General features: G+C 42.2%; 1 protein-coding gene across 2 annotated transcripts in view; it reads right to left on the bottom strand.

The window, feature by feature from the left end:
- The window catches only part of LOC107210716 (protocadherin alpha-C1-like), a 75524-nt gene that overhangs the window by 23161 nt on the left and 26122 nt on the right, over positions 1 to 26241 (bottom strand). For both annotated transcript variants that reach the window (XM_015641908.3, XM_015641907.3), the window contains exons 2-3: positions 15494 to 15552; positions 13284 to 13372 (exon numbers count right to left, since the gene is read on the bottom strand). In XM_015641908.3, coding sequence (XP_015497394.1) covers positions 13284 to 13372; positions 15494 to 15552 — 148 coding nt within the window. The remainder of the gene's footprint in view (positions 1 to 13283; positions 13373 to 15493; positions 15553 to 26241) is intronic.

Below are 26241 nucleotides of genomic sequence, written 5' to 3' on the forward strand. Positions count from 1 at the left end.
AATCCTCTTCAGGCAGAGCAGTTCCCTGAACCAGCTAATTTCATAGTCAGAGGGGATGTGACAGAGGACTGGAATATATGGCAAGAACTAAAAGAAAAAGCAAACCAAAAAAAATCCCAAGATTTCACACAATAGCCTGGATTAGAAGAGACCTTAGAGCTCATCTCATTCCAAACCCATTCCACAAGCAGGGACATCTCCACTGCACCAGGTTGCCCCATCCAACCTGGCCTTGAACACTTCCAGGAAGATACCTAGACAGGTAACAGCTGACAGGGAACTACATAAAGCCATTCATTTATTAAACATAACCTCCCTGAAATGCATGCCAACTTCTCCTAAAGTTAAAACACAGCCCTTTCTAAAAATTAAAATTACTTGCAAGGTAGGACTACGGACATCAGGACAGAAATCAGCTTCCTAATGTTTTCTTCAAACTGGTTTCTGCAGCTTCTCTCCATCCTCTACCAAGGAAGGAAAAAAAAAATGGGAGCAGCAGCAAAAATCTGTCATGCTCATGATATCTGTGTGCTACAGACTAGGGATTTGTATTTTGGTTTCCTAGCAACTCTGCAGGCCAATTCTGCAGTGATTTTATACTGAGCACCAGTTAAAGGGTTGCTTCAGTTCTTCTCACAGAGAGACTTCAGAATCTTTAACTGCCTCCTTCTCTCCTTTAATGCACAAGTGAAGTGAAAATTTAGGCTGACTGGTAGATTAGTAACACCTACATTTTACTTTTACCTACATTCCATCCTCTGATGATATTTTAGTCCACATGAAAAAATGATGAAGAGCTCTTAAGCCAGTGTTTAATCAAATTGGTGAGGGGAAATGAACAAATGGAAAGGAGAGTCTGCAGATTAAAATTAAGCTATCATCAAAGATCAAAGCCAGAGCTGACCTCACATCAGAGCTATGAAGGACCCAGATGCAGTTTCTGCAATGTCTGTTACAAAAACTTGCCATCTGTGAATGGTAAAAGGAGAAAAACCAGGCAAGAATAACGGGGTTAATTCTAGACCTTGAGGAGCACTAAGCTTTTAAAATTACATTCCGCATATAATTTCAAGATTCATAAAAATTCACCAAGAAATAAACACTGGGAGCATCAGTATTTATGGCTGGGAATTTATTTTCCACTGAGAACAGCTCCAAAGCTGGCAGAAGTGCTCCAAGCTTTCCATCACGCTGTCTAGCCAAGTGCCTCAGAGAAGATCAGAAGTTGACCTGCATGGATTTAGCCTGCACGACCCACTGGCCTCCCTGCTGGGGCTGCCAATTAGTTTCAGTTGTGATAGTGTTTTCTGCAATGTGGCAAGTTGCCACTGGGGAACTGGATTAAGATCACCAAATTTACTTAGCCTGTCAGCCCAGAAGCAAAGCAGTTCTCTTTTCCACGCACAGGTCTTGTGGATAGGTTCAGCTGCAGTTTGAGAGCCTGTGCACCAGGATGGATTCATGGATTTACAGAAATGTGCTTTGTTCTGTCTCCAGATTTAACTGCTGAAAATAGTTTTACTGTCTAACTGCACCTGCACTCTTCAGAGGGAAAAGGCAGAGACCCAGAGCACTGTGGTCCTTGAGAAACTCTGTCACCTTTCTTGCCCCCCAGAAAATCAGTTTAATTCAAAGCAAAAGGTGCTGTTCCTCACGGTGCTTTATTTCTCCTAACTGAAGTCTGGGGATAAATGAAGCAGATAATTTGACACTAACGTTATTAATTTATTTTAATTCTTTGGTTTGCATCTACACACGTGGGAGACTCTGCTACCTACTTAGCATAAATTTGCAGCAAGATTATTATCTAGTGAGAACAGGTAATTTTCCCTGTGAAAAAATGGCATTAAACTTGGTAAGCAGAGAGAACAAATCACCTGGAAACTGAATCAGCAGGGTGGTGCTGGCCCTATCCTCCTGCTGACAATCTGTGCCTGCTGCAGTCACAGGGTTTTGGGGAGAATTTATCCTCTACATGTGACTGAAGATATTTGACTCCAGGCACTTGGAAAGGACAGTGCTACCATGAGAGTCTGCTTGCATTGTCAGAGGTGACAACAGGAGCAGTCTGAAATAGCATGGTCTGAATTTTGTGGATAACTCAGCTGCTGTAGTTATTAATTATGACCACTTAACACTACTATGGCTATGCAAGTTAATTTACCACTAAAATGACATTCTCTTGCTCCTGGGAGCATACTCAAATGCAGCAGGAGACAGGGAAAAGCTGAGAGCAGGAAGGAGAATGTACTTCGTGACCACAAATCCTGAGATGTGTTTAATGGGTAGTGAGTGTTCCTCGGCAAAGAAAATTCCAGCTTGGATTTTGGCTATTAAAAGCAAAGTTATTGGGTCTACACACAGGGTTTGAAGGAAAGTTGGGGGAGGAATTGTTTGTTCTGTATTTTTCAGTATTATGATATGTTTAATGTTTATTTTGCCATTTTTCACTCACTGCCTTTGGTCAAAACTTCTTTCATTTCATTCTGTTCTACAACATTCTTCCTTTAAATTCAGCTACCACATTCAAGTGATTGCATGGAAAAAATATCAGAAAATTTAATCAGAGGAACTAAAGAAGGCTCATGGCTTTAATGATTGTTTTTAAGTGTAGTTTGTGTTCTGGATTTTCAAGTGCCTCTCAATGCATTAAAAATCTGCCTATGAAAAAACTGCTGAAATGAGTTGAAGATCAGAGCTTGCATCTTGGAAATAACTGTTTCTTTTTTTCAAGGTTTGAATAATTTAGTTAGAATAAACTACCCAAAGGCCCAGGCACTAGGCCAAGGAGGTGTGGTTACAGGGTAAGAATGCTTAACCTAAGGCAAAATCCCTTGGCCAGCTCAAGTAACCACAGGGACAAACGCAGAGAGGGAAGGGCAGAGGACATCTCCTGCCCTTAATTGTCTGAGTGAGCCTAAGGAGATTAGCTGCACAATTAGGGATCTAATTAGTGCCAGTCCCAGCCAGGACAGCAGCCTGTTTTCCTTGTGCTTCAGTATTATACACCTGAGGCCTGACCTATAAATGGAGTTTGAACTCCCTTTGCAGCCCCTCAAATCCCACCTCACTGTGTGCTGCAGGACAGCACCCACACCCCAGGAGAGCCTCTGAATCCACTGGCACAGCATTTGTTTGTCTGGAAACAAATCCTGCTTTTTGAAAAACCCCTGTCCAGAACAGTCCAGGAAGAAGTCATGTAAGGCAGGCATGAGGCAGAACTGGGATGGAAACAGCAACTCATAGAAGGGCTTGGAGTGGAAGGGAACTTAAAGTTCACTTAGTTCCAGCCCCTGCCGTCAGCAGGGACACCTTCCACTAGCCCAGGCTGCTCCAAGCTCCATCCAGCCTGGCTTTGAACACTTCCAGGGAAGAGGAAGCCACAGCTTCTCTTGAGTCAGGTCCCACCAGCCTCTCAGGGAAGGATTTCTTCTTAACATCCAGCCTTAAACTCTTTCAATTTGAAGCCAATCTCCCTGGTCCTGTCACTCCACACCCTCATTCTTTTGAAGCACTTGTCCTGTTCCTAGTAACCAACTCAATAAAAATATTAAAAAAATTAATTTCATCATATTCAAACCACTCTCAGTCAGTTCTGTTCTAGCTCCAGTCTTCAGAGCTTTGCTGTGGGATGACCTGCTGCTGTTAACTGGTTTGTTCTGGTCACCTCTTGCTATCTGACCCCAGCACCAAGTCTCCTTTGTGTTCTCTGAACCTGTTTTATCCATCTGTGCAAACAGGAGCAGCACTCTTTTTTCTCAGCATAAACACATAGGAACAATTTCCACAAGACCACAAAGGGTTTCTGGTGTGGTTTTTTTTCCTTCCTAAGTAACCCATTTATTTTGCTAGTTGCGTGTGCATGCTAAGAGGGGATGCTTTTAGGGATGGCTGACTGTAATTATATAAGACAAGAGCAGAGAAGCTGCATTCAGATTCATTTCCTCCACAGCCAGAGCCTTGATTTTCTGAGAATTAAATCCCCATAATGAAGGGAAAGCCTTTGTGTGCTGCTATTGCTGTTTCACATCTCTCATTGCACCCTCCGAGTGCACACAAGTAATGACGGAATTATTTCAGGGTTTAGCTCTTGAAGTAAAATCAGCATGTCTAGGTCAGCATTACATAAATAGCCAGAATGTGTGCTGGAAAAACATGCACAGATTGCTTTCTCTGCCTTGTGTAGCTGTGTTGTGTTCTGGAGTCTCAAAAAACCCAGGGTACAGCCAAGAGATCAGAGAGAAACATCATTACAGACTCATGGAATGGCTTGGGTTGGAAGCCCTTCTCATTCTAACCCCCCTGCCATCACCAGGGACACCTTCCACTATCCAAGCTCCACCCAACCTGGCCTTGAACAGTTCTAAGGATGGGGATTCACAATTTCCCTGGCTTGTGCCAGTGCCTCACCACCCTCAAAGGAAAGAATTTCTTCCTAATATCTAATCTAAACCGACTCTGGCATTTTGAAGCCATTCCCCCTTGTCCTGGCACCCTGTGCTCTGCAGAAAGTCTCTCTCCAGTGGTCCAGAAGAAAAGGAGGCAGCCTCTGCCTGACTCTTTGAAAGCAAGGCTTGGGAGCTGCTAAGGTCAGACTTCACAGGCAAAGGGCCTGTGAGCAGTGAAACAGGAGGGCTAAAGCAATAACTGCACAGTGTTCAGGAAATCCTGACCTAAGGGACTCTGCGTGGCTCAGCAGGCTGGGAAGGAGCAGGGAAGGAGAGCCCCAAAACAGTCTGACAATGTTTTTATCCTTCATTCACTCCTGCTGCAGTGAGCGCATTTGGGGCCAGGTGGATTCTCATCAACATCCCCACAGAGCACTCGGTGATAAGAGTGATTTTAATTTTCCTGTTTTTAAACCAGGATAATGAACTTGTCCTTTCCCTTGTGTTCCCAGACTTCGTCTGCCCTGCTCATGTCAGTGGCAGGTTCCTTAAGGCAAGGCTTGTCTTTTGCTGTTTGTCTGGGCTTTGTGCAGCACCATCTGACCTGAGAGGCACAGCCACACTACAACATTAACAACAGACACTGAAGCAATGCCTGCTTACAAAAATAAACACATGAAAAATACATTTATGACCCTTGTGTACAGCAAAGTGCTGCACACAGGCAGACATCCATTAAGAGAATATTCAATATCACAGAGCGGTCTGGACTCCCTCAACCTCTTTTCTTCTTCCCACTACTCCCAGAATAAATACATTCCAGATCAGAATTTCTTAGGATTACTTAGAAACATCCTAATTTTATCCATCTATTTTCTATCAGATAGTGAATTGTATACTGCGAGAGATAACAGGGTTAAACTGCATCTGGCATCATAAATATCATAGGTTTTTTTAACATTTACTTGAGAATATTTTCTTCAAAAAAAATCTAAACAGAATAAAATTAAGCCCACAGCACTGATAAAAAACAACCCCCAAACCATGCACACAAAAGCAAGGCACAAGAAGAAAAAAATAAGGCAGCTGTAACCTCAAGTGGAAACAATTTGATTACCATCAATTCCCTGAAGTACTGACCAGATAAACATTTGTTTAGTTTATAAGTTCTGACAAGATCACAACCCAAGGTAGTACAGCAGCAAGGGAGTGATTTTTCTATTTATTTATTAAAACTGCTGAGAAAATAATAAAGACAGGAATCAAAATCCATGTCTTCTGTGTAGCTACAAAATATTACCAGTAGGCAGACAAGGCAAACTCACTGGTATTGTTATAAAGATCACAAAGAACCACATCCCTAAAGCAACAGACAGTGAAAAAGTTGCTTAGATTTGAAAATCCAACTTTATTATATTTATAAAATAATTTCCTACCAGATGTCTACAAACTAATCACATCATCTGGCAAATGTCCCCCTTTTATTTCTTTGCTCAGTTATGAGAAATATTTTTCAGTGCAAATTTAATCTCCATTTTGAAGAAGCAGAAACATTATTACAGGAAAGGATGAATTAAGCAGACAAGGAGTTACTGCTATTAAACTTTCTCCCAGTGCCTAAATATAGAAATTATAGCCAGATAAACTGCTTACGTAAAATCTCTGTATCACTTCTTAAAATGAAGTCTGGAGCTGCAGCAGCTTTTGTCCACAGTTTCAGAAGACTTTCTTCATGTTGTTCAGTCACAGAAAACCTCAAGCTTTTTTCCTCCTTTACTCTTATTTCATTCAGAAATTTTTCTGAATTTTTTTGAATTTTTCAGAATTTTTGCAGTCCCCCTGATTTATTTACATCTCAGCTGGAGCTATCAGTCCTACCTTTAAGAAACCTGCATTGAAACAATCACCCCACTGGGCATCAGAAATTGGACTTGATCTCCATTTGGGAAAATTCAACAACTGGCTCCATTCAGGGACAAATGAGGTCCTAATCCAATTGGAAGGGTGCACATACACAGGAACTGGAATAAATGATGAGATGCACAAATGCATTCTGCATTGCCTGGGCCTAATGAGAAAGGGAAATTCTCACAAATATTTGCATCAGGTGAAATCAAGAATTTGTCATAGTACATGAAGACATAAACTCTTCCAAGACCATTCTCTTTGACAGTCAAAATTAACACAAAGTCTTATTCAAATATATGAAGTCAAAGAGACCACACAATTTAGAAGTTTCCAGCATTAGCATTTTCCAAATTCTGATGAGTGCTATCCTTTTCTCCTTACACTGAGTCTTCAAGGACTAAGGTATTAAATCTCTCATCCATGTCACCTCATTTACTTGGTACTCCCTGCTGAAAAATAATGGACCCCTTGATAAAGATCACAAACACTATTTCAGGTCAGTCATGAGGGTTTTGCAGCTAAGAGGGAAATAAATTAACAGAAAGTAAATTTAACTTTAGCCAAGTCATGACTGCAGTTTCTGTATAATATCACCTATCATCCCCTCCTCTCTTTGCTCACTCAGCTGAAGTGAAATCTAAACTAACTTATTAATTTACCCAGTCCTGACTCCAAATTTAAAGCCCAAAGTGGTGGTTCAACCACAGTTTGGATGGGGTGAGGAAGATGAGCTCTGGGTCATAACATTCTTCAGCTTTTAAAAAATAATGATCAGTATGTCAAGCTGCATCTGTCATAAAAATATGTATTTTGACATGTTCTTCTGAAAAAGTCCTTTTGATTTCAAAATGCTTTTCTTCAGTCCAAGTAGCATTTGAAATTCTCAGTCCTCTCCAGCTTCCATCAGGCTGTCAAAATGAGAAGCATTTATCCCTGAAAATTCTTAGTTCAGTATGAAATATTGAAAAGGTGATGTGGGGCCAAGCTGGTGACCTACATTTCAACATTCCTGAAATAACAATACAGAGGGGAGACAGTGGACAGATGAGCAGGAAGAGACCAAAGTCATCAGATGAAAGGAAAAAACAAGAAAAATTAGAAAGAGAGAGGTACATGCTTGGCAAACCAGAAAGGGAACAAGAAGGGAGTAAAAAGAAGTGGAAAACCAAAAAGCAGGAAATATGCAGGGAATGTCCTGGGAATAAAGTGTTCTGGGATTAGGGGCAAAACTGAGGACTGTACATCATGCTGAAGGTCTCAGCAACTGGCTGGAATTGAGAATTGAGAATTCAATGTCCAAAATCTGAACATAAAAGAAAAAGCAAGGGATTTAGCCTTATATAGCTCTTGCAGATTATTTCTATTTCAGTTTAGGTCGTTGCACTGCATCCACACAAGTAAGCTGGCATGATTTCCTTCCCCAGACTCCACCGAGCTGGAAGATACTGCAACTTTAAATAATTACTTCAGTGTGCTTTAAGGGCATGATTTTTTCCATGATCCAAGAGGCTGTGAACCAAATCTCTGTGATACTTTCCTATGAATTCTTAGGAACTGCTTAGGACCTTCATTTTGGGAATTTATTAAATCATTGATTTGAAGACTAATTTTCATGAAAAACATAAATAACTAGGCTGTTCTGTATTTCCCCTATTATGTTCTTTAAGATATTACACATACTATCACAGTGTTTCTTAGACCACTAAAGATAAGAATTTTAGGGCTGATATTTGGCTTTCTATGCATTTCTGGTTTTGAAGGCTGGAATTATGAAATTCCATAGAAAACTGATTATTAAATTAAAAAACAGAGAGAGGCTGTAGATATGCACAGCTGCATTTTCTCACTCCTTCCATTTTAAACAGCTGCAGCATTCTGCAACAAACCAAGAAACCAGTTCTGTACTCTGGGTGGCTAATTAGTTATTATCTTTTATAGCTTTAATCAATGAACTGCTAAAGCTAAGGCAGAGCAGTGCTGTTATTTGCAAATTAACCTTTAACAGTCTCAAAGAAACATCACTTTCAGACCCTGCAGATTCTTTGCAGTGACTTCTTGATGAGTCTTAATCACAGCCTTTTTCTGTAGATGAGGAAGGTCATCTGAAGAAGGTGAATAGAAATTCACTGACATTATAGGAACTGTCCTCCACTTACAGCCACAGTGTAAAGCTATAACATATGAAATATGTTACAACTTAGGTCTCACCATTGTCTGAGTCATTTTCTTAGGCTCTTTCTCTTTAAACTGGATTTTTAGAAGACTAATTCAGTGTCCAAGAGCTTTGTGACAGTGCTGTGGGACCCTGTAAGCTTCTCCTGTAATGCCTGCCTGATTTCAAGGCTGTTCTAACAGTGAGAGTCAATCCCCCCTTGTTCTTTTCATTCCTTCTGTGCTGATGTTACACAGACTCAAAGGTGCAGACAGTGTCAAATGGTTATTCCATGAAAAGAACAACTGCAGTGCAGCTTTTTGTCCCACTCATCAAATCTATCACCCAACCCCAGGGTGCCAATCTTCTTTCCAGTGACCTGTGCTCAGCAGTCACTTCAAAATCGACATTGTGCCATTCCCAAGGCACATCTGCCTCCTGTAGACCTTCTAGCATCTCTTCCAATTGTTTCTCTCTACTTCTGTGCTCACCTTTCTATGCAAGATCTTTCCTGGTGTCCCCTCTCATGCCCTTAGCTTTCTCAGCTCAGATCTCTCCTCCTTGCACTACCATCCTGGATTTCATCACAGTTTCATCGGAATTCAGTATCTCTTTCAGATTTAATATTCTTATTCAGGTTGGATTTACTTGCTTGACATCCAAATAAGTCTGTGAGACGGAGAATTGGGAATGCCACAACTAACAGTGGATAATTATAATGATTTTTCCCCTATCAAATGTCCCTATTCTTGGACATTTTTCTTAAAATACACACAAGAACCCCTGTTCTTTCTTCAGAGTTTTTCCACAGTCATTTTGTTCACAACACCCTGCCCCAAACCAGCAGTACAAAACTCACTAGGAGGACTGACTTTACTTTTCAGGAGCTTTTGCTTATTTGAATATTTACAGTTGCTTCCCATTTAGTTTTCTGAATTCATAACTTCTTCTGTGTGTCATGCCCCATCAATGGACCTTGTCTGCATTCCAGGTGACTGCAGCAGGAACCTTCCCCTCTGAGAGCAACACAAAATTATTCCAGAGAAACTCTAGTTCCCAGCACAAAGCCAGGGCAGTCTAGGAGTATGTGGACAAGGAATATCCCTAGTTAGCATGGAACAGCAGGAAAAACGGAATAAAACCAGGAAAGTTGTGAGACACACAAATTTCACAGGACAAATGCTGAAAAATTCAGATTTGGGGTGATGAGATGCAAAGAGCTTTGTATAAGGGACTTTATTTATGATCTTGTTCCACCCCCCTGCCATGGGACACCTTGCACTACCCCAGATTGCTCCAAGCCCCATCCAACCCTCTGGCACTTCCAGGGATCCAGGGGCAACCACAGCTTCTCTGGGAAACCTGTGCCAGGGCCTCACCACCCTAACAGGAAGATTTCTTGCTGCAGTGCTCCAGCCAGTCCATGATTCCTGCTTGGGAGAGCCCAGGCAGTGCAGAAAGGCTCTGTTAAAATAACTGCACTGCATCCAACCCTGGGGCCCCAGCACAGGAAGGACATTGACCTGTTGGAGCTTTAAAAAACAACATTACCACCTCTTCTCCCCAGCTAATTCCCTGAGAAAAGGAAAAGAAATAGCAAATATATTTAGAAGAATGTTACCACAGCAAAATCAGAAGTAGAAAATTAGTGAATTTTAGGATGGCATTTGCCTAGGCAATCATAAGTCAGCCCCTTGTGCATATTTATAAGGGTAGACACTGAAATCCTAATTTCCTGAAAGTCTGTGGGCTATTTGACATGGACTCCAGAGATGCCAGTATTTCACCCACGGCTTCACCTACACACTTGCAAATTTTAGATGTGAATTTTATCACAAGATCCTTTCATCTTCTACAGAGCTGTCTGAATGGAAGTCTTTTATTTTCCCCCTCTACACATGGTGTGTGGCCCAGTGCCTTATTTACTGCACACATATAAAGTCTACATTGAATACAGGATTTGAAATTTCTTATGACTGTTTTCCATCACAAATCCTTATTGTTCTCCTGAGTCTTACATGTGCTGTGAAAGCATCTTTAGACTGTTTTTGTGAAGTATTTGCATTACACCAGTTCTGTTTTGTAGATTGGAACCAGCAGCACAGAGAAATACACATAGAGTTGTCTGATGTCTAATAACTCTAAGCTATGAATTATTCATAAGTCTGATTTATTCAGAAATTGTCAGTGCTTTATGTCTAGAGCAAAATTTGTGTTCATCTTAGTTTCTGTTATGAGCTCTCACCATTTTTGCCAATCAAGCTCCATTTATTCTGAGTTACTTATCAGAGTTCACTCAGTTTAGTGGCCATCTAGAGTTTAATAGAATTGCCAAAACTGCCAAAGGACATAGAGCAGAAACCAGAAATCTGTCTTCATTCCCTGATCTATGTGGGGGACTAACAAGATGCCCCAAAGAGCTAAACTCAAAGCCAGAGGGAGTTTGAATCTTCTTGTTCCACCTCACCCAGAAGTTTCCTGACTGCAAACCTACAATTGGCTGAATTGGTGCCTAAGAAGATGCAAACACAACTTTAAAAATGCCACATCCAGATTCACTGGTTTTTTCATGGTGAAATATTCAGTAAAGTCAACAGGAATGCTGTCAGTCAAATAAGGACTGGGCAACACATGTTTGCTGAGAAATGTGTGATGATGTTTGAGTTCAGCTATATATTAGGAATTAAGGGTTTACTGATTTCACACTTGTTATAACAAGTCTTGAACCTAAGCCAAAAAAGGAAAGAAGCACTGAAAGAGATATCTCTGGGGAACTAAAGGCAGGATTCTAAAGCAGTGGTAGTAATTTGCTAAATGTGTGGTGTACTGAGGTTAGAAAAGCTAACACAACCATTAATCCTGAGATTTCTCCATGAAGCACCTGTTTGCTATTAAGGATCAGGGACATCTAAAGCTTTTGGTTACAAAGAGGGGAGAATATTACCTGAAACCCACTACAAAAAGAAATAAAAAGGTCTAATTAATGTAATATCAGGGTCACTAATCCCTGAGGAGTGGACAAAGACAAAACAAAATAATCTTCTTTGTGCTGGGATGCATTGATTGCACAAGTGCCTCACAAGTCATGGAAGGAAGCAGCAATATGAGCCAAGGGTTCCTCAAACAAAGAGATGTTCAGGTTCCCAAAGCAAGTCTAAAATGATAAGACCCAAAACAGAATAGTGGTGCAGGGCTCTGGGACCCAAATGCCACTGGACCTCCTCAGATGACAGAACCATCCTACCTTTGCACTTACATTCAGCTGCTTGGAAGCACCAGCAGGAAAGGTTTTTCTGGGAGAAAGTTTGTGCCCATCCTGAACTGGGTGTAAGGCCATGCACTGAGTGCTCAGCCAAGGATGATTGGTGCAGCCGAAAGCCGGAGGGAAGCCCTCGCAAAGGTTACAGCGTTCTTGTGGTGACATTTTCAAATGCAAGCTCCACAGCCACACACCCTTCACATTCTGCAAAGGGCTGTGTCTTCCTGCAAAGCCTGCAGCAGAAGGAAGGGCACACAAACCCCAGGTGATCATAGCCTAGGGCAACATCATATATTAAATTAATTTCCAAATCTGTTTCTGCAAACAGCCCTTCTGCAAGAGCAGTGCAGGTTTTGCTGGGCACCATTAACTCCTGGATGTTGCTACTGTGGTTGCAAATCTTCAGGTTGTTCCTCAGCCCTTTATCCAGGTGAAATTCCCATTTAAATAGAAAGAAAATTTTGCACCAAAAAAGATTAAATGAAGTAATCACAATTTTTGCTGCTGGAGACCCCATTTCCCAGCACCTGAGCTGCCTCTGTGATGTGAGCATCACTCCTCATTTCAGTTCCTGACTGACAGTGCTCACAGAGCTGCCAGACACAGGGCATCCACTGAGTTTACAGTTTAGTTTGGACATGGCTGAAAACAGTGACTGACTGCTCCTCTAAGTCTCCCTATTACTCCTGCTCCAAAATCAAAATTGAGAATATTTTTTTTGTCTTCACTGCAAAACATCCAGGTGATTTTTTTTTCCCTAAACTCCATGAGAACCTTCTGCCAATTCTTATTGACTGCTGTGAAGTCATCAGTCAGTGACAAAGTAAATGAAGCGACATTCCAAACCATGCTTTTTGTCATTTATATTGATATAATACAAATAATAATAAATAATTATAATAATTAGCGTTTTAGTTTCCTTCATCATGTATTAGTGAACGAAAATAGCTAGCAAAAATTTAGGTCTGATTTCACCACAGAAAAGTAAAATGAGAAGAGACATTCAAAGAGACTTACTGGCTTTGTAAAAATAACAAAAGCAGAACTGATAAGCTCCTACCCCAGTTTCACTGTTCTTTTGAAATGGAGGGCAAACCAGCTCTGGAATACACACACCTGAATACACACATCAGAACTGAACCATTATTCCATTATTCCATTACACAAACCAGTAACCTCCAAAAGCAGGGTGAAAGCAGAGATCAGGGACTCTTATCCCCAGTGCTCATCTGAGACTGAGTAAAGAAAAAGATGTATTTTATACTTTACTGTTCCACTCTATTTAGATTCCACAGATTAATTTACAAGAACTTTATACCCAGATCACAGAATGCTCTGAGTTGGAAGGGAGCCACAAGGATCATCAAGCCCAGCTCTAAAGTGAATGGCTTGTATCTCATACAGAGACTGAACCCACAAACTTGGGGTTATTTTCACCATGCTCTGACCAGCTGAGCCCATCTGAGGGGCTTCACTCAGAGATACAAAACAGAGGAAAAATGAAGCAGAAGCATTAAGACATCTACTGCAGTTAACATTAGTTCTTCCCAAATATTCTGGATTTTTACATCCTTACCTGCTGTAGCACTGGAGACTGTTGGCCACTGCTGGTCAGGCCCTGCTGGTCCTCCACGCAGGACTCCTGCCTCCTCCATATGCACAGCACTGGGTAAGCAAATATCACAGTTGGATTATCCAGTTCCCTTCTGCCCTGGACTTCACAGCATTTCCCTTTCCTGCTACTCTTTAAAGTTCATAACTATTTATCACTGTGCAGCTACTCCTACAGTATTGCATGATGTTAGCAGAATGACAAGCAGCTGTTTTCACTTGCAAAAAATACCTTTGATGATTTACTAAAACCCAGTTGTGGAATAACTTATAAAACAAACACACCTGCAGGATACCTTGCTCTCATTGACTGGGAGTCACTAGTAAGTGACACTTCTTTGCTATTTGGATGTAGCAACATTAGGCAAATGATTAAAATGTGGGTGGGGTTAGTTCTGAGCTTCTGTCATTATGCCATTTTAACAAACCCCACCTTCCTGGGTTACTGCACATTTCTTGTGAGTAATTCAGGAAGAGAAATGCATTTTCCTTAATGCAAAAACTAATAAAGCAAATTTTACAGTGTCACATCACGAGCACTGGGCATCAAAAGCAGCAATTTTCACCTTACATGGAAGGAAAAGAAAAAATCTGCTATATTTAATACAAAACTAAGCATGATATTTGTGTGCTGCTCCTTAAGAGAAACAGGATTCCATGGCTGTGTCCCTGTCTCTGCTCACTGGCTTCACACTCCCTTTCACACTTACAGCTGAAGTTAAGGGCCAGTTTCATCCAAATGTGGCAGACATCAAGGGCAACAAATTTCTACAAGTTTTGTGAATAATCAGCATTTTATGAAAACCATCAACTGGGCAGGGCACACAGGCTCAGAACATGAGATTTTGGGTAAGGACAGGGGCTGCTGATGTGAGAGAGCAGAGGAACACAAACCATTTCCCAGAAAGGCCCCATTAATCTTGTGGGATTAAAATAAACTCTTACTTTCCATTATTCAGGTTACTTCAGATAAGATCTTGTACTTTGAACAGAAAGGAATGTGGGTCCACAAGAGCATGCCTGACTCAGGACCAGCAGGTAAGGTGCTCAGGTAGGCAGAATTCCTTCTTCAGGATCCTGCTCCCCAGACTGTTCATTGATTTTGCAGTTATGGATTACAAAAAAATTTGAAAGTCACAGCAGGAAAATAAAAGAAAGAAAACAGCTTGCCCAGTAGGCCACAGAGTCAAGCTTGCTCTGTCTTCCTTTGCTTTTGGTCCTTGAGGTTTAGATTCCTTTTCACACAGCATCTCAAAGTCAGCTGGAAATCACTCTGTGTCCTCACCCACATGAAACACAGCGTGACTGAATTTAGGATTTCAATCTCATAAAGACTCTGCAGCCCTGTGGATAATGGATAAAGGCACAGCACCACTGGACCAACAATTTTGAGAAACCCAAACACGCCTGCACTTTGTGATGCCACCAGGAATTGCTGAAGCCTCATAACTGCATCTACACCTGTACAGGAATCTTATTAATCACATCAGATTACACCTGAACACAGAATCAGTTTTCTAATCTACTCAGGGAGAGTAAAAATACTGTTTGATTCAGGCTCTATAGAAGCAATTTTAATATAATTCTCTTTTTCCAAGTATATTGAGTAGAAAATTACAGCAGAGACTGCTTGCAGTATTAGGCAGCTGATTTTCAAAGATGTCTAAAGAGATTTGGACAAAAGCCTCACTTTTCCTTCTTTGAAAATCCATCTCATATCTTCAAAAAGTCCTTTCAACTGTATTAATCTTCTTGATTGCACCATGTGGTTAAAAAACCTGCTGCAGGAGCAGCTACTTTTATGGTAATGAGAAAAAGAAGATGGAAATGCAGACAGACTATTGAAACATCAGCACTGATGATTACAGGGAGCTTTAAAATAAACAAAAAGCATATAATGACAATTAAATGATTCAATAATTGGAACAATTACGCCTTGACAGTCAATGGATACAAAAGCAGAAGGTAAAAAGAAAGAACAGCACAGCTTTACAGCAGAGCAATAACAGCGTGAGATGCAAGTCAGACTGAATCTGTAGCAGGTGGAGATTGGAAGTGACAGCAGCAGAACTCAGGTGCTTTCCATCTCAGCACAGATATCATCAGAAAAACCTCTGTCCTTTTCACAGAGGAAGAAGACAGAATTCCCCTTCTCTGGAGAAACACCAGACATACCTTTGCATTCCTGCCCTCAGGGACGCAGAGTAGCGCCAGTCCGGATTGGGATGTTTTGGCTGTAGAAACAAAAACCCAGGACAAAGCTGTTAGTGTCAGTACAACATGCTAAAAAACCATCTGTATCTGGCAAATTTTTTCAGGAAAACCTATATGGATAGACTCAATTTTTGTGAATTGCCAAATCTTCCTACAAATGTAAAGAAACTTTCAAATGGGCACACAGGGAGTGTCTCTGCAATAAATTTGTCTGCACACCAGGGGCTTTGGCTAGAGATGATCTCTGTGAAACATTTAATGCTGCAAAGTGGTGGAAAGTTATTTCATACATTCATCAACATTTTGGGCATAGGATAAGAAAACAACATCAGAAATTCAGAAAATATATTGTTTGTTTACCTGATAAGGTGAGGAAACTTTGAACTCCTGCACTAAATATTATCTTCCTGAGGGTGTGTAAATGTCCCCCCTGTGAGGGGGACGTGGGGCAGTGAGGTTTCTGCTGGAATTCAGTGTACTGCAGAGGACTGCAATAGATGGTATCAGATTTGCAGACTGCAGCAAGTCTTTTGTTAAGGTCAGACATGTCCATAATACCAAAACCTATTAGATTCTCCATATTCATGAGAGGACATAAAAGGTAGAAGGGGAAAATAGCCAACAATACCCTTTGACCAACAAACCTCTGCATATGCTGATGTGCTGCAGCATGACTTGCTAAATAAGGAGATAATTAAGAAATCCTCAGTTGATCAGAAATTGCTCCAGAAAATAGTTTTTGCATTGTCAGGGGACTGTCACTGTAATTTTCAACTACACCCAATGAGTGCAAGCTCAGGTCCCTTAAAATTAAGCCCTGAGGACATACCAAGGTTATTTCTCAGGATACTAAAACCACTATTCTGTAGGTGATAGTGTAGTGAGTGCTTAAGTTCAGGCACTGGAATTCAAAGACAGAACTTATATCCAAAACTATAATGGACTACATTCATTCCTGATGTGTCTTGCACAGTGCCAATCACACAAATAATAAATGACAGTAATGGTTTAATTCTCTTCAAATTATTGGAGGCAGATCAGAAATGAATTTGACCCCATTACTTGAAAGAGAAAAAGAAAGTGTTGAATGTTCTGAATTATTTAAAGCCAACTCTGTCTTTCCTCTTGAGGTCTGGCATATGCTTTTCCCTGGATCAATAGGTTTTATTCAAACAAAAATGGAGCAATTACAACTTGCAGTATTGCTCTATCACCACATTCCCAGGTCCAGCATCACTCAAGACTGAGATGCTCTTGGATGATGCTCATTCTTTAACGTCTGAGTTACACAAAAGGGAGGAGGCTGCTGTTTGCAACCACACATTAAACATCTGTGCTAGCAATTTCCTTCCCATTTAGCCCCCTGTTCTCTGTCATGCTCAGGTTCTGCTGAGTTTAGCAGAAAGTGCTTTGACAAGAAACCCATTATGCATGGTTCTAGTCTTTTCTGATTAATTCCATTTTGGCCCCAGTCCCAGGGATGTCAAAGCAACTCTAAAGTCAACCATGTAGTAAGAGTCAATGAAAGAGGATAGAGAACAACACACACTGATCTGATCCTCCCCTGAGTTTGCCTTTCTTGAGTAGGAAGGGTGCTGACACCAGAAGATTTGTCTTTTCTTCTGATGTTTTGTTTTTGTTTTTGTTTTTTTATAGCAAGGGAACTGCTGGACTTCTGTTCTATTTTGCAATTTGAGAGGTGCAGGTTACTAACTTGTACAGGCAACGTGAGGAGGAGGAGGAGGAATCTTACCACAGTCCCAGGCAAAACACAGATAAAGTGAGATTACATGAAAGCATGAAAAAGTCTGACACTAGTTGGGTAGGAGTGAGAAAAGAGGAAAAAGACCACTCACAAAACATAGATTTTTGGTTTTCAGATGAGAGCTTTCCAACTCTTGGTTAGAAAACAAAAATCCATGTTCTGTTTGCAATGGGACATCAGATCTTAAATGAGTGATGGTGGCAGGAGAAACTCATTAGTCAGAAATTCAGCATTTATTCACTTCATATGCACAGACCAAGACTCCTCATGTCAATATAAGAGAAATCAGGAGACTGATATTTTCAAGGGTTACTATCCAGAAGCTCCAGCATTTTGTGGCTATTCCCAAACAGTTCTTTCTTTCCTATGGCTCTTTAGGTAGGGCTGCAGTGCTGTTCCCAGAGGAGCAGAAGAAGGAAGGAGGGAAAAGGATGAGAAAAATTTACTCTGGAGGTGGAAATATTGCCACAGTTAACACCCAGGGGTTGGGGTTTTTTAACTATGAAAAAAAATCAATATCTGTGACTTCTTTTTGAAGTCATTACAGGAAGAACCAGAGCATGAAGCAGTTGGGCAGCAGTTTGCCTTTGTGCAGATCTATTTTCACCCAGTTTTAGCATGTGCTTGCTGCTTGACTGGGTATTTTCAGAGCCCAGCAAGAGGCACATTTGTCCCACACTTGTGTTAGCACAGGTCAGTGTCCTCCATCTGACAAAATCAGTGAAATTTCTATTTTGTCATCATAACTGGCTTCTCCTTTTGTTCTGCTACAGGCTGTAATTCTTTCAGTTTCTCTGGCCATAAGAGAAAAGTTGTTTCAATACATCTCTAAATGAGACTGGACTAGAAAAGCAATAAAGCATGACCAGTAACAGAAGCTGAGCACAGCAGAAGCACCAAACCTATTCAATAAGATATCTCTCCCCAGCTCAGATGCAGCAGTGCTGCTTCTCAGAAATCCACCAGGAATTCACAGTCTACATGCTTGGGTTGATTTATATCTCTGGTTAAGAACAGTCCACCTTCACCACAGCACTCCCTGAAACCTGCCACATGGCCAAGTGTGTCCCACAGCACAGTCACTGTGCCAGGAGGTGTCCTGGTCACCATCCCCAGGCAGAGCTGAGTCCTCAGGCAGTGCCAGGGGACAGGGGCTCTCAATGGGCTCCTCTGCAAAGCCCCAGAGTCCCAGATTTGGCTGTGGGATGTGCAGTGTGTCCTAAACCAACACCAGCAGGACAAGGTACAGCTGGCCAGGAAGAGTGAGGACACAGAGGGAGCACAAAGAGGAGTGCAGGTTCTGAAGGGGTCTGGATATTCCCAGCTGTAAGTCCCCAGATTCCCACTATGTCACACAAAGCTGATGAAGACAATATTGTTCCTTTTACCTCCCCAGCTCATTACAAGACTGTTTATCACAATCCAGCACATTCTACTAGGTTGAAGGTAATTTTAGCTTCCCACTTCCCTCAGAGGTTTTTGGAAGTCATGTAGCAAGTCCAGCAGTGCTGTCAGTAGGTGAAAGAAAGAAATCTCATGATCCAGCACAGTAGCAATCAACCATTCCCTTTCTTTCCCATCAGCTGCTTTTTCTGATTCAGTTAAAGCACACATCATCATGGTGTGAGACTAAAATCCATCCAGGTGCCTACAGAATGGTTGTCACTGCACCAGGTGAACACCTCATGCCACCAGTTTGCTCCTGCTGCTTCTTCCAGGCACCAGGCTCACATTCTGCCATCCACATAACCACAGGCATTAATAAAAATCATAAAAAAACAGCCCCATTGGGAAGTCTGATAATGTGAATGTATAATGTAAAGCAGAGCCATCTTAGGAGCAAGAAAGCTCATGCAAAATGTCACACTGTTGTTTTCAAGTGGGTTAACTGAAGAGTTGTTTCACTGGTTTGTGGAGAATAAATTTAGTTGAAAATGTTTTGTTATAAACATTTTCCTCAGCTCTCTTTTTTTATCTAATACAGTTAGAATTTCTTCCTGGGGTAGGAGAAATTTCTAATTTTTAAAAACATTGTCCTGATCCCATATTCAATTCATCAATGTGAACACTACCTTTCACTACAGTGCTTGCTAGAACAAAACCTGCTTGAGGTAGAGAAGCATGAATCAAATATTTACAAACAGTTACCAGATGCTGAGACTCTTAAAAACATCCTGCTTCTTTCTGATTTCCACACAAATGCACAACAGAATGACATGAGGTATATTTATATCAAATGTATCTGCTTTGAAGCAATAATAAAAGCCTCTAAGAACCTCTGACCACATAAGGGCCTGCTTATTTTCCAGTGAGACAGTGCTGACAGGTGTGAGGAAACAGAGGCTTCTATTCCTGCTTTCCTTCTGTAAATGTTTAGAATTAACTTGCTGTGGAGAATAAACTATTTAAATACATGTTCATCCTTGAAGAAATCAAAAAGGAAATTGGAAGGGGGATGTAATTCAAAAACCCGAAGTCTGGGAATGTTCATTTTCATTCCTAACTCTGAGAAAACTGAGGTGAAGGGAATAGACAAATGCTTCTGTAAAGTACATTTAATGAGTTCCAAGAGAAGGAAAACACCTCTGCTCAATCCTGGATGCAGATTTCTGCTGGCACAGCAGGAGACTCAAACCAAGAGTTTGTGCCCTGAAGCAGAGAGCACAGTCCCTGCTTAGCTGAGCAGGTTCAGACACTGCCATTAAACAAAAGAACAAACATTTATAGTTAACCTTTTCAATGTCAGCACGGCTAGAGAATTTCTTAAAGGCTTAAGTTCTTGAACTGAGATTGTAAGACATTCCACCATTAATACCTTTAAATCCTCTGAGAGAAATCTCCTGGACAGACTGCTACAAACAATGCTCTGGGGTTATTAGGTTTAGACACTTCAAAACACGCTTGCATTCAAAGCAGTATCAAAATGTGTTCAACTCAAGTGTTGCTTCCTTTTTTCCATGTGTTTAGCAAGCTGGTTTTGAAGTGAAAAATACAGAGACAGAGACAGAAGCAGAGCAAACAGCTGTAAAACTTCAGTGGATCTCATGGGTCTTACCACCATCAATGTGCAGGGTTTTTTTCACTTTTTCTTTAAAAGTGTCCATAGAGCAACATGCTCTATTTCTGACCATCACATGAAACACTGTATTTTTTCATCCACATATGTCACCACACAAAAAAGGGTTCAAGAAAATGTATAATATAAAAGAGTTTATGTCTAGTTCTATCAAGTATCCTGAGTGCCCATTCCTCATTAAGAATGTACCAGGCTGCCTTCTGGGACAGAAAACTCCTGTTAGAACATTTTGGTTTGATTGTTATTTCCTGCATTGAAGGGAAAAGGCTGTCATAAGATGCAAGACACAAAGAATGAGCTTAACTGCACAGGATGTAAGAACAAAAAGGGAAAGATGAAAAGAAAAACCAAGGACCAGACACTACCCAGACATCATTCAGCATCTTCACAGGAATAGGAGGAAACAGACTCCAGACTAAAGCACTGAAACCCCTCCTGAAGATGAGAGATCATCACTGCAGCAGTGCCCAGTGACAAAATCACAACTTCACACACAATCTCTTCATCATGTGTGCACCCCTCTTTGGAAAGACAGGAGTCCAGGCTGCCCACAACCCACACAGCACCAGAAATGAAGCCACAGTTATTTTTTTATCCCTTTATTTTGCCTGCACTGCCTGCCTGGTCCCTCTGCAGCAGTTATCTGATGAGAGAGCAATATCCATTAACCCCGCACTGCTACCCTTATCACCAGCCTCCTGACAGCAATAACCGTGTCCAAGCTTTTCTGTGCAGCTGCTTTAGTACATTTCTTCTTTTACAAAACACCCTTGGTCTGAGTCATACTTATAAATCCATAAAGGACTCTGCAGGTAAGCAGGGTGAGCAGCTATCTTGCAGACACAAGCTTCCCTTCCACCTTCACAGTGCTGGCAGTAAAAAAGGAATGGCCACACAGGAGTCAGAACTTCACCAGGTACCAATAAGCTTCTGCCTAACCTTATTGCACTTGTTTGTATTTCTGCTGTATCCTTCTAATGACCCAATAAAGTCAGTCACAACTTTGTGTAATTATTAGCAACTTTGATCTTATCAGAAAATATGAAAATAATTAAGATTTATTGCCCTAAGTGTTATTGAGGTTAATCCCAAATGACTTGGAAATATTTTTCCTCTCATTGTATAAACAACACTGTCAAAATTTGTAAGACACTGTAAAATCCTAGGTATGATTATCTGTGCATAGCACACCCATTCACCTGGTCCCATTCTCATCAATGAACAACCAGCAGAAAATACAATTCCAAAAACTGTGTGGAAGAAAAAAAAGAAAGTACCTGTTCACATTATCCAAAACTAATACATGGATCAGAGATTGACTTTGTAAATTGGTGCAAGGACAAAACTGCCCTGCTATGCCTCACAAGCAAAGACACAGGATCTTAAAGGCTGATTCAAAGTTCACTTTAACTAAAAAGAGAAACACAGTTCTCTGAAAATCTATTAATACAAAGATCATTATCCTTAAAATGTAGAATTTAGGGTTGCTAAGCAATTGATGGAGTCATTCAGTGCAAACGCTGAGCTTGAAACAGGAGAAAGATGTGACTTTAAATATGTAATTAGCTAGGAACTAGTAATTAGTGAATGCCATTACATTCAGCCATTTCCTCAAGTGCACATGGCCTTGATACATCCTCACAGAATGTCCCACCACAGGACAGGTTAAGAGGCAGAAAGGAAAGAATTTGTGATGAGTAAAACTTGTCAGAACCTCTGTTAAATCACACAGAATGAGTTTAATAACAAATTCCCATTTTGGATGACAACTCCACACAGGCAGCATTCATTAATTTGTTCTACACATTTATCTGCTTTTGTACTCCAAGTCTGGGCTGGCTTTGCTGCCACTGCCTGATCTGCACTGGTAGTTGAGACTTGCTAATTCATTGCATTCAATGGAGTGAGTCTCAAAATTTGATAGGAATCTCTTTGTTACACTGATTTCCTACTCGTCTTGCATCCAAAGTGAAGCCATTTTCTCCTACTGCTTTTCTTCTTGCACACCCCCACCCCAAAAATCAGCTGTGAAGTGTTTCACTCTTTGATTCCTCAGCATACATGCTTATAGAGCATGTCTCATATTCCCTCCTATATCAAACACATTCCAGGCATTTTATTACACTCAGAAACATTTTAAGATACAAAAAATGCAGAGAAAAAGTACTTCCCCTGTACCCTGCCACTGTGATTTACAGTAAAACACTGCATTAATTTTAAATGGATTAATGTTGAATAGATGATCATTACTCTCTAAAAGCATTTTTATGAAAGACTTGCTGGCCCTTAAGCTATGGACATCTTTGCTCAACAAAAAACAGTTGCTAAAGATGCTAACATCTTCATATATGAAAAAGTAGAAATAAAGAAAGAAATTTGTTGTATTTGTGTGGCAAGAATTCACAAGGCAGGCTCCTTTCTTTCCCATCAGTTATTTCCCTGACTTTCCCCCATCATCTTACACCTGCCACAATTATGGGATACAAATAACACACAGGAATGGCAATATTTCCCTTTTGTGTACCAGAATTAGTCTCTCCTGTGAGTGCTTCTGAATTCAGTCCCAACATGTGTAAAAAGGAAATTGCACAGATCATGCAAACCACACACCAACTGCAGGCTTCCTGCACACCAGCATAAAGCAACCATTCATTCTTCACTGTGGGAAAATATTGGAAAGGTTAATACATGGCTGGTCAAACCATAGGCATTAAACAATTTTCAATAGCAACCCAGCAGGTTTAAAGTTGTCACTTTGTAACTTAATGATGGTGACTTGCTCTAATTCTCTGCAAAGATGTCACTGGGTTGTCACAGGCCAGAAGGCATAAAATGCAGCACTGGGTAGAACAAACATTATCAGAGGAGGGAGTGCAGTTTTCAGACAACTAAAACATGCTCACATTTGCAAGATCCTTGCAATGATATGCTTTTATAAATTCAACATATTTACTTAGGTACAAAGACAGCAAAGCAGCAAACATCCACAGCTGCCATAAAGTAACCTCCAGATTTCAAGGCTAATCACGGATTATTTTTCTCCTGCAATATGAGTTTTCCCATCAAAACTGTAAGACTAGATGTGTCATTCCCTAGCACTCTGTAGCAGCAGGCAATTTTAGACAGGGAAGGATGCAATACTCAGTACAGCATATGCTGCAAAAATGAGGTGAATCTCAAACACCAGATGCATAAACTGAACTTACCAACTGGACCCTGAAAGTCTCAGTATTTACCTAGAAACAAAATGCATGGCATAGATTAGATTCATTATAACCAAGTTTCAGAGCTGAGTGTCAGCAAGCTCCTAAGGGAATATGCTCCATCTGAGTTTTCCAGCTGGAACCTCTGCCTGAATACAGATTTGCTCTGACCATTGCCATTTTGCTCTGACCATGTTCAGAACATTTACCAAGGGAGCCTCACCTCATTAGGAGTAATGGAGTCATTTCTAAGTATGATCAGGTTTTGTGCACTCTGCCCACTTTGTCCTGTCAGATGCCTCTCAGTCACCACTGCAGAGGGACCAGTAGTTCCTGTTGGGCCACAGGTATTGTAAAACATGAAAGTGTCACTTCCTGATCCTGCAGTCAGGCAGGCCTTATAGCAGTAGGTCTTAGTGAGAGACCCATTGCCCCTCACTTCAATGAAATGGGGCTGTACTTTTAAACCTTGGGGCAATCTAGCATCAATGTTGTTGTTGGCCTGCTTGTACAATTCAGCAGGGCTCCGTTCTCTGACCGTACAGCACCCTGCACAGCAGGAGCTCCCATACAGACTGTATCTGTAGCACTTGATAATAGAAAGCCCAATGATTGTGAAAAGGAAAACGAAGGAGATGGCGCTCAAAGCGATAATGAGATAAAGAGTGACCTCTGAGTAATTGCTTGGGCTTTTAAAGTGTCTTCTTCTATCAGGGATGATTTTGGAAACTCTGTCCACCACAGCAATAGTGATGGCTATTGATGAGGACATCGATGGCTCTCCATTGTCTCTCACCTCCACCGTCAGGTTGAAAGTAGGTGTGCTGTCCTCCCCCAGTTTGCGAGTAGTCCTAATCTCCCCAGTATGGAGCTCTATCCTGAACAAACCCGGATCTGAGGTTTGCACCAGGTAGAAGAACAACCAGGCATTTTGTCCTGAGTCCCCATCAATGGCTATAATTTTGGTTACCAAATATCCAGCATATGCCGAGCGTGGGATCATCTCCAGGGCTGCTGAAGTGTTGGTTGAGGTAGGATACAGAATCTGTGGAGCATGGTCGTTCTCATCCACCACGTAGATGTAGACAGTGACAGTGCTGCTCAGTGGTGGGATCCCAGCATCCTGAGCCTGGACAATCACCTGGAACTCCCTCAGTGTCTCATAGTCAAAGGACCTGACAGCATACATGTTGCCATCATCGGATTTAATAGAGACATAGGAAGCAACCGGTAGCCCTTCAATCTCCCCATCTAGCAGAGAATAGGACACATAGGCATTTTTGGCGACATCTGGGTCAGTGGCTTTAATAGTGCACAGGAAGGCTCCAAGGGGGTTGTTCTCAGGGATGTAAACTGAGTACACAGGCTCCTCGAAGCGTGGAGGATTGTCGTTGATGTCGGAGATCTCCACGTGGATCACCTTCTGGGAGGACAGAGGGGGGCTCCCAGAATCAGTAGCAGTAACTGTGATGTTGTAGGCTGCTGCTTTCTCGTGGTCCAGTTTGCCCTGGGTGACCAAGGTGTAGGAGTTCTTGAAGGAGTTGAGGGTGAAGGGGAGGCCGGGGGGGATGCGCAGGCTCACCTGCTTGTTCAGCCCTGAGTCCTGGTCAGTGACACTCATCAGGGCCACCACAGTTCCTGACCTGGCATCCTCTGGTACTGGGCTGTACAGGGAGGTCAGCTGCACTTCAGGAGCATTATCATTGGCATCCACAATGTTGACCAGCACCTTGCAGTGCCCAGCCAAAGAGACAGGGCCCTGATCAGTGGCTTGCACATAGATCTCATAGAAGGATGCCTCCTCATAGTCCAAAGTGCCATTAACCCTCACCTCCCCGGAATGTGGGTCCACGCTGAAGAGCTGTCTCACCTTCTGGGGGGTGTAGCTGCCGAAGGAGTAGATCACATCCCCATTAGAGCCCTCATCTGGATCTGAGGCATTGAGTTTGACCACCAGCGTGCCAGGCAGGGAGTTCTCCAGAAGGCTCACGGTGTAGGTGGAGCGGTCAAAGGCAGGTGGGTTGTCATTGGTATCCACAACTCGCACAGAGATCTGGGCTGTGCCAGATTTGGGGGGATCCCCACCATCCACAGCAGTCAGCACCAGCTGCTGCAGGGCACTCTGCTCCCGGTCCAGCGGCTGCTGCAGCACCAGTTCCAGGAGTTTGCTGCCACTCTGGAAGCCTTTAAGGTCCAGGGCAAAGTGGCGGCTGGGGCTGAGCAGATAGTTCTGCACAGAGTTGGTGCCCACATCGGGGTCCTGGGCACTCTCGATGTGGAAACGGGCCCCGGGCACGGCAGACTCACTGATCTCCAGCCGGTAATCCTGGCGGGGGAACCGCGGCGCGTTGTCATTGATGTCCAGCACCTCCACCTCCACGTTGTGCACCTCGATGGGCTGCTCGATGACCAGCTCCAGGCTGAGGAAGCAGGAGGGGCTCAGCTCGCAGAGCGCCTCGCGGTCCATGCGCTCCCGCACCAGCAGCGCCCCGCGGCCCAGCTCCAACTCCAGGTACTGCCGGCCGCTGCCCGAGGTGATCCGCGCTCCCCTCGCCGCCAGCCGCCGCGGATCCACGCCCAGGTCGCTCGCCACGCTGCCCACGAAGGCGCCGTGCGGCAGCTCCTCCCGTACCGAGTAGCGGAGCGGCCCGCCCGCCGCCCGCCC

The sequence above is a fragment of the Parus major genome, chromosome 13, assembly GCF_001522545.3.
Source record: "Parus major isolate Abel chromosome 13, Parus_major1.1, whole genome shotgun sequence".
Classification (NCBI taxonomy): Eukaryota; Metazoa; Chordata; class Aves; order Passeriformes; family Paridae; genus Parus; species Parus major.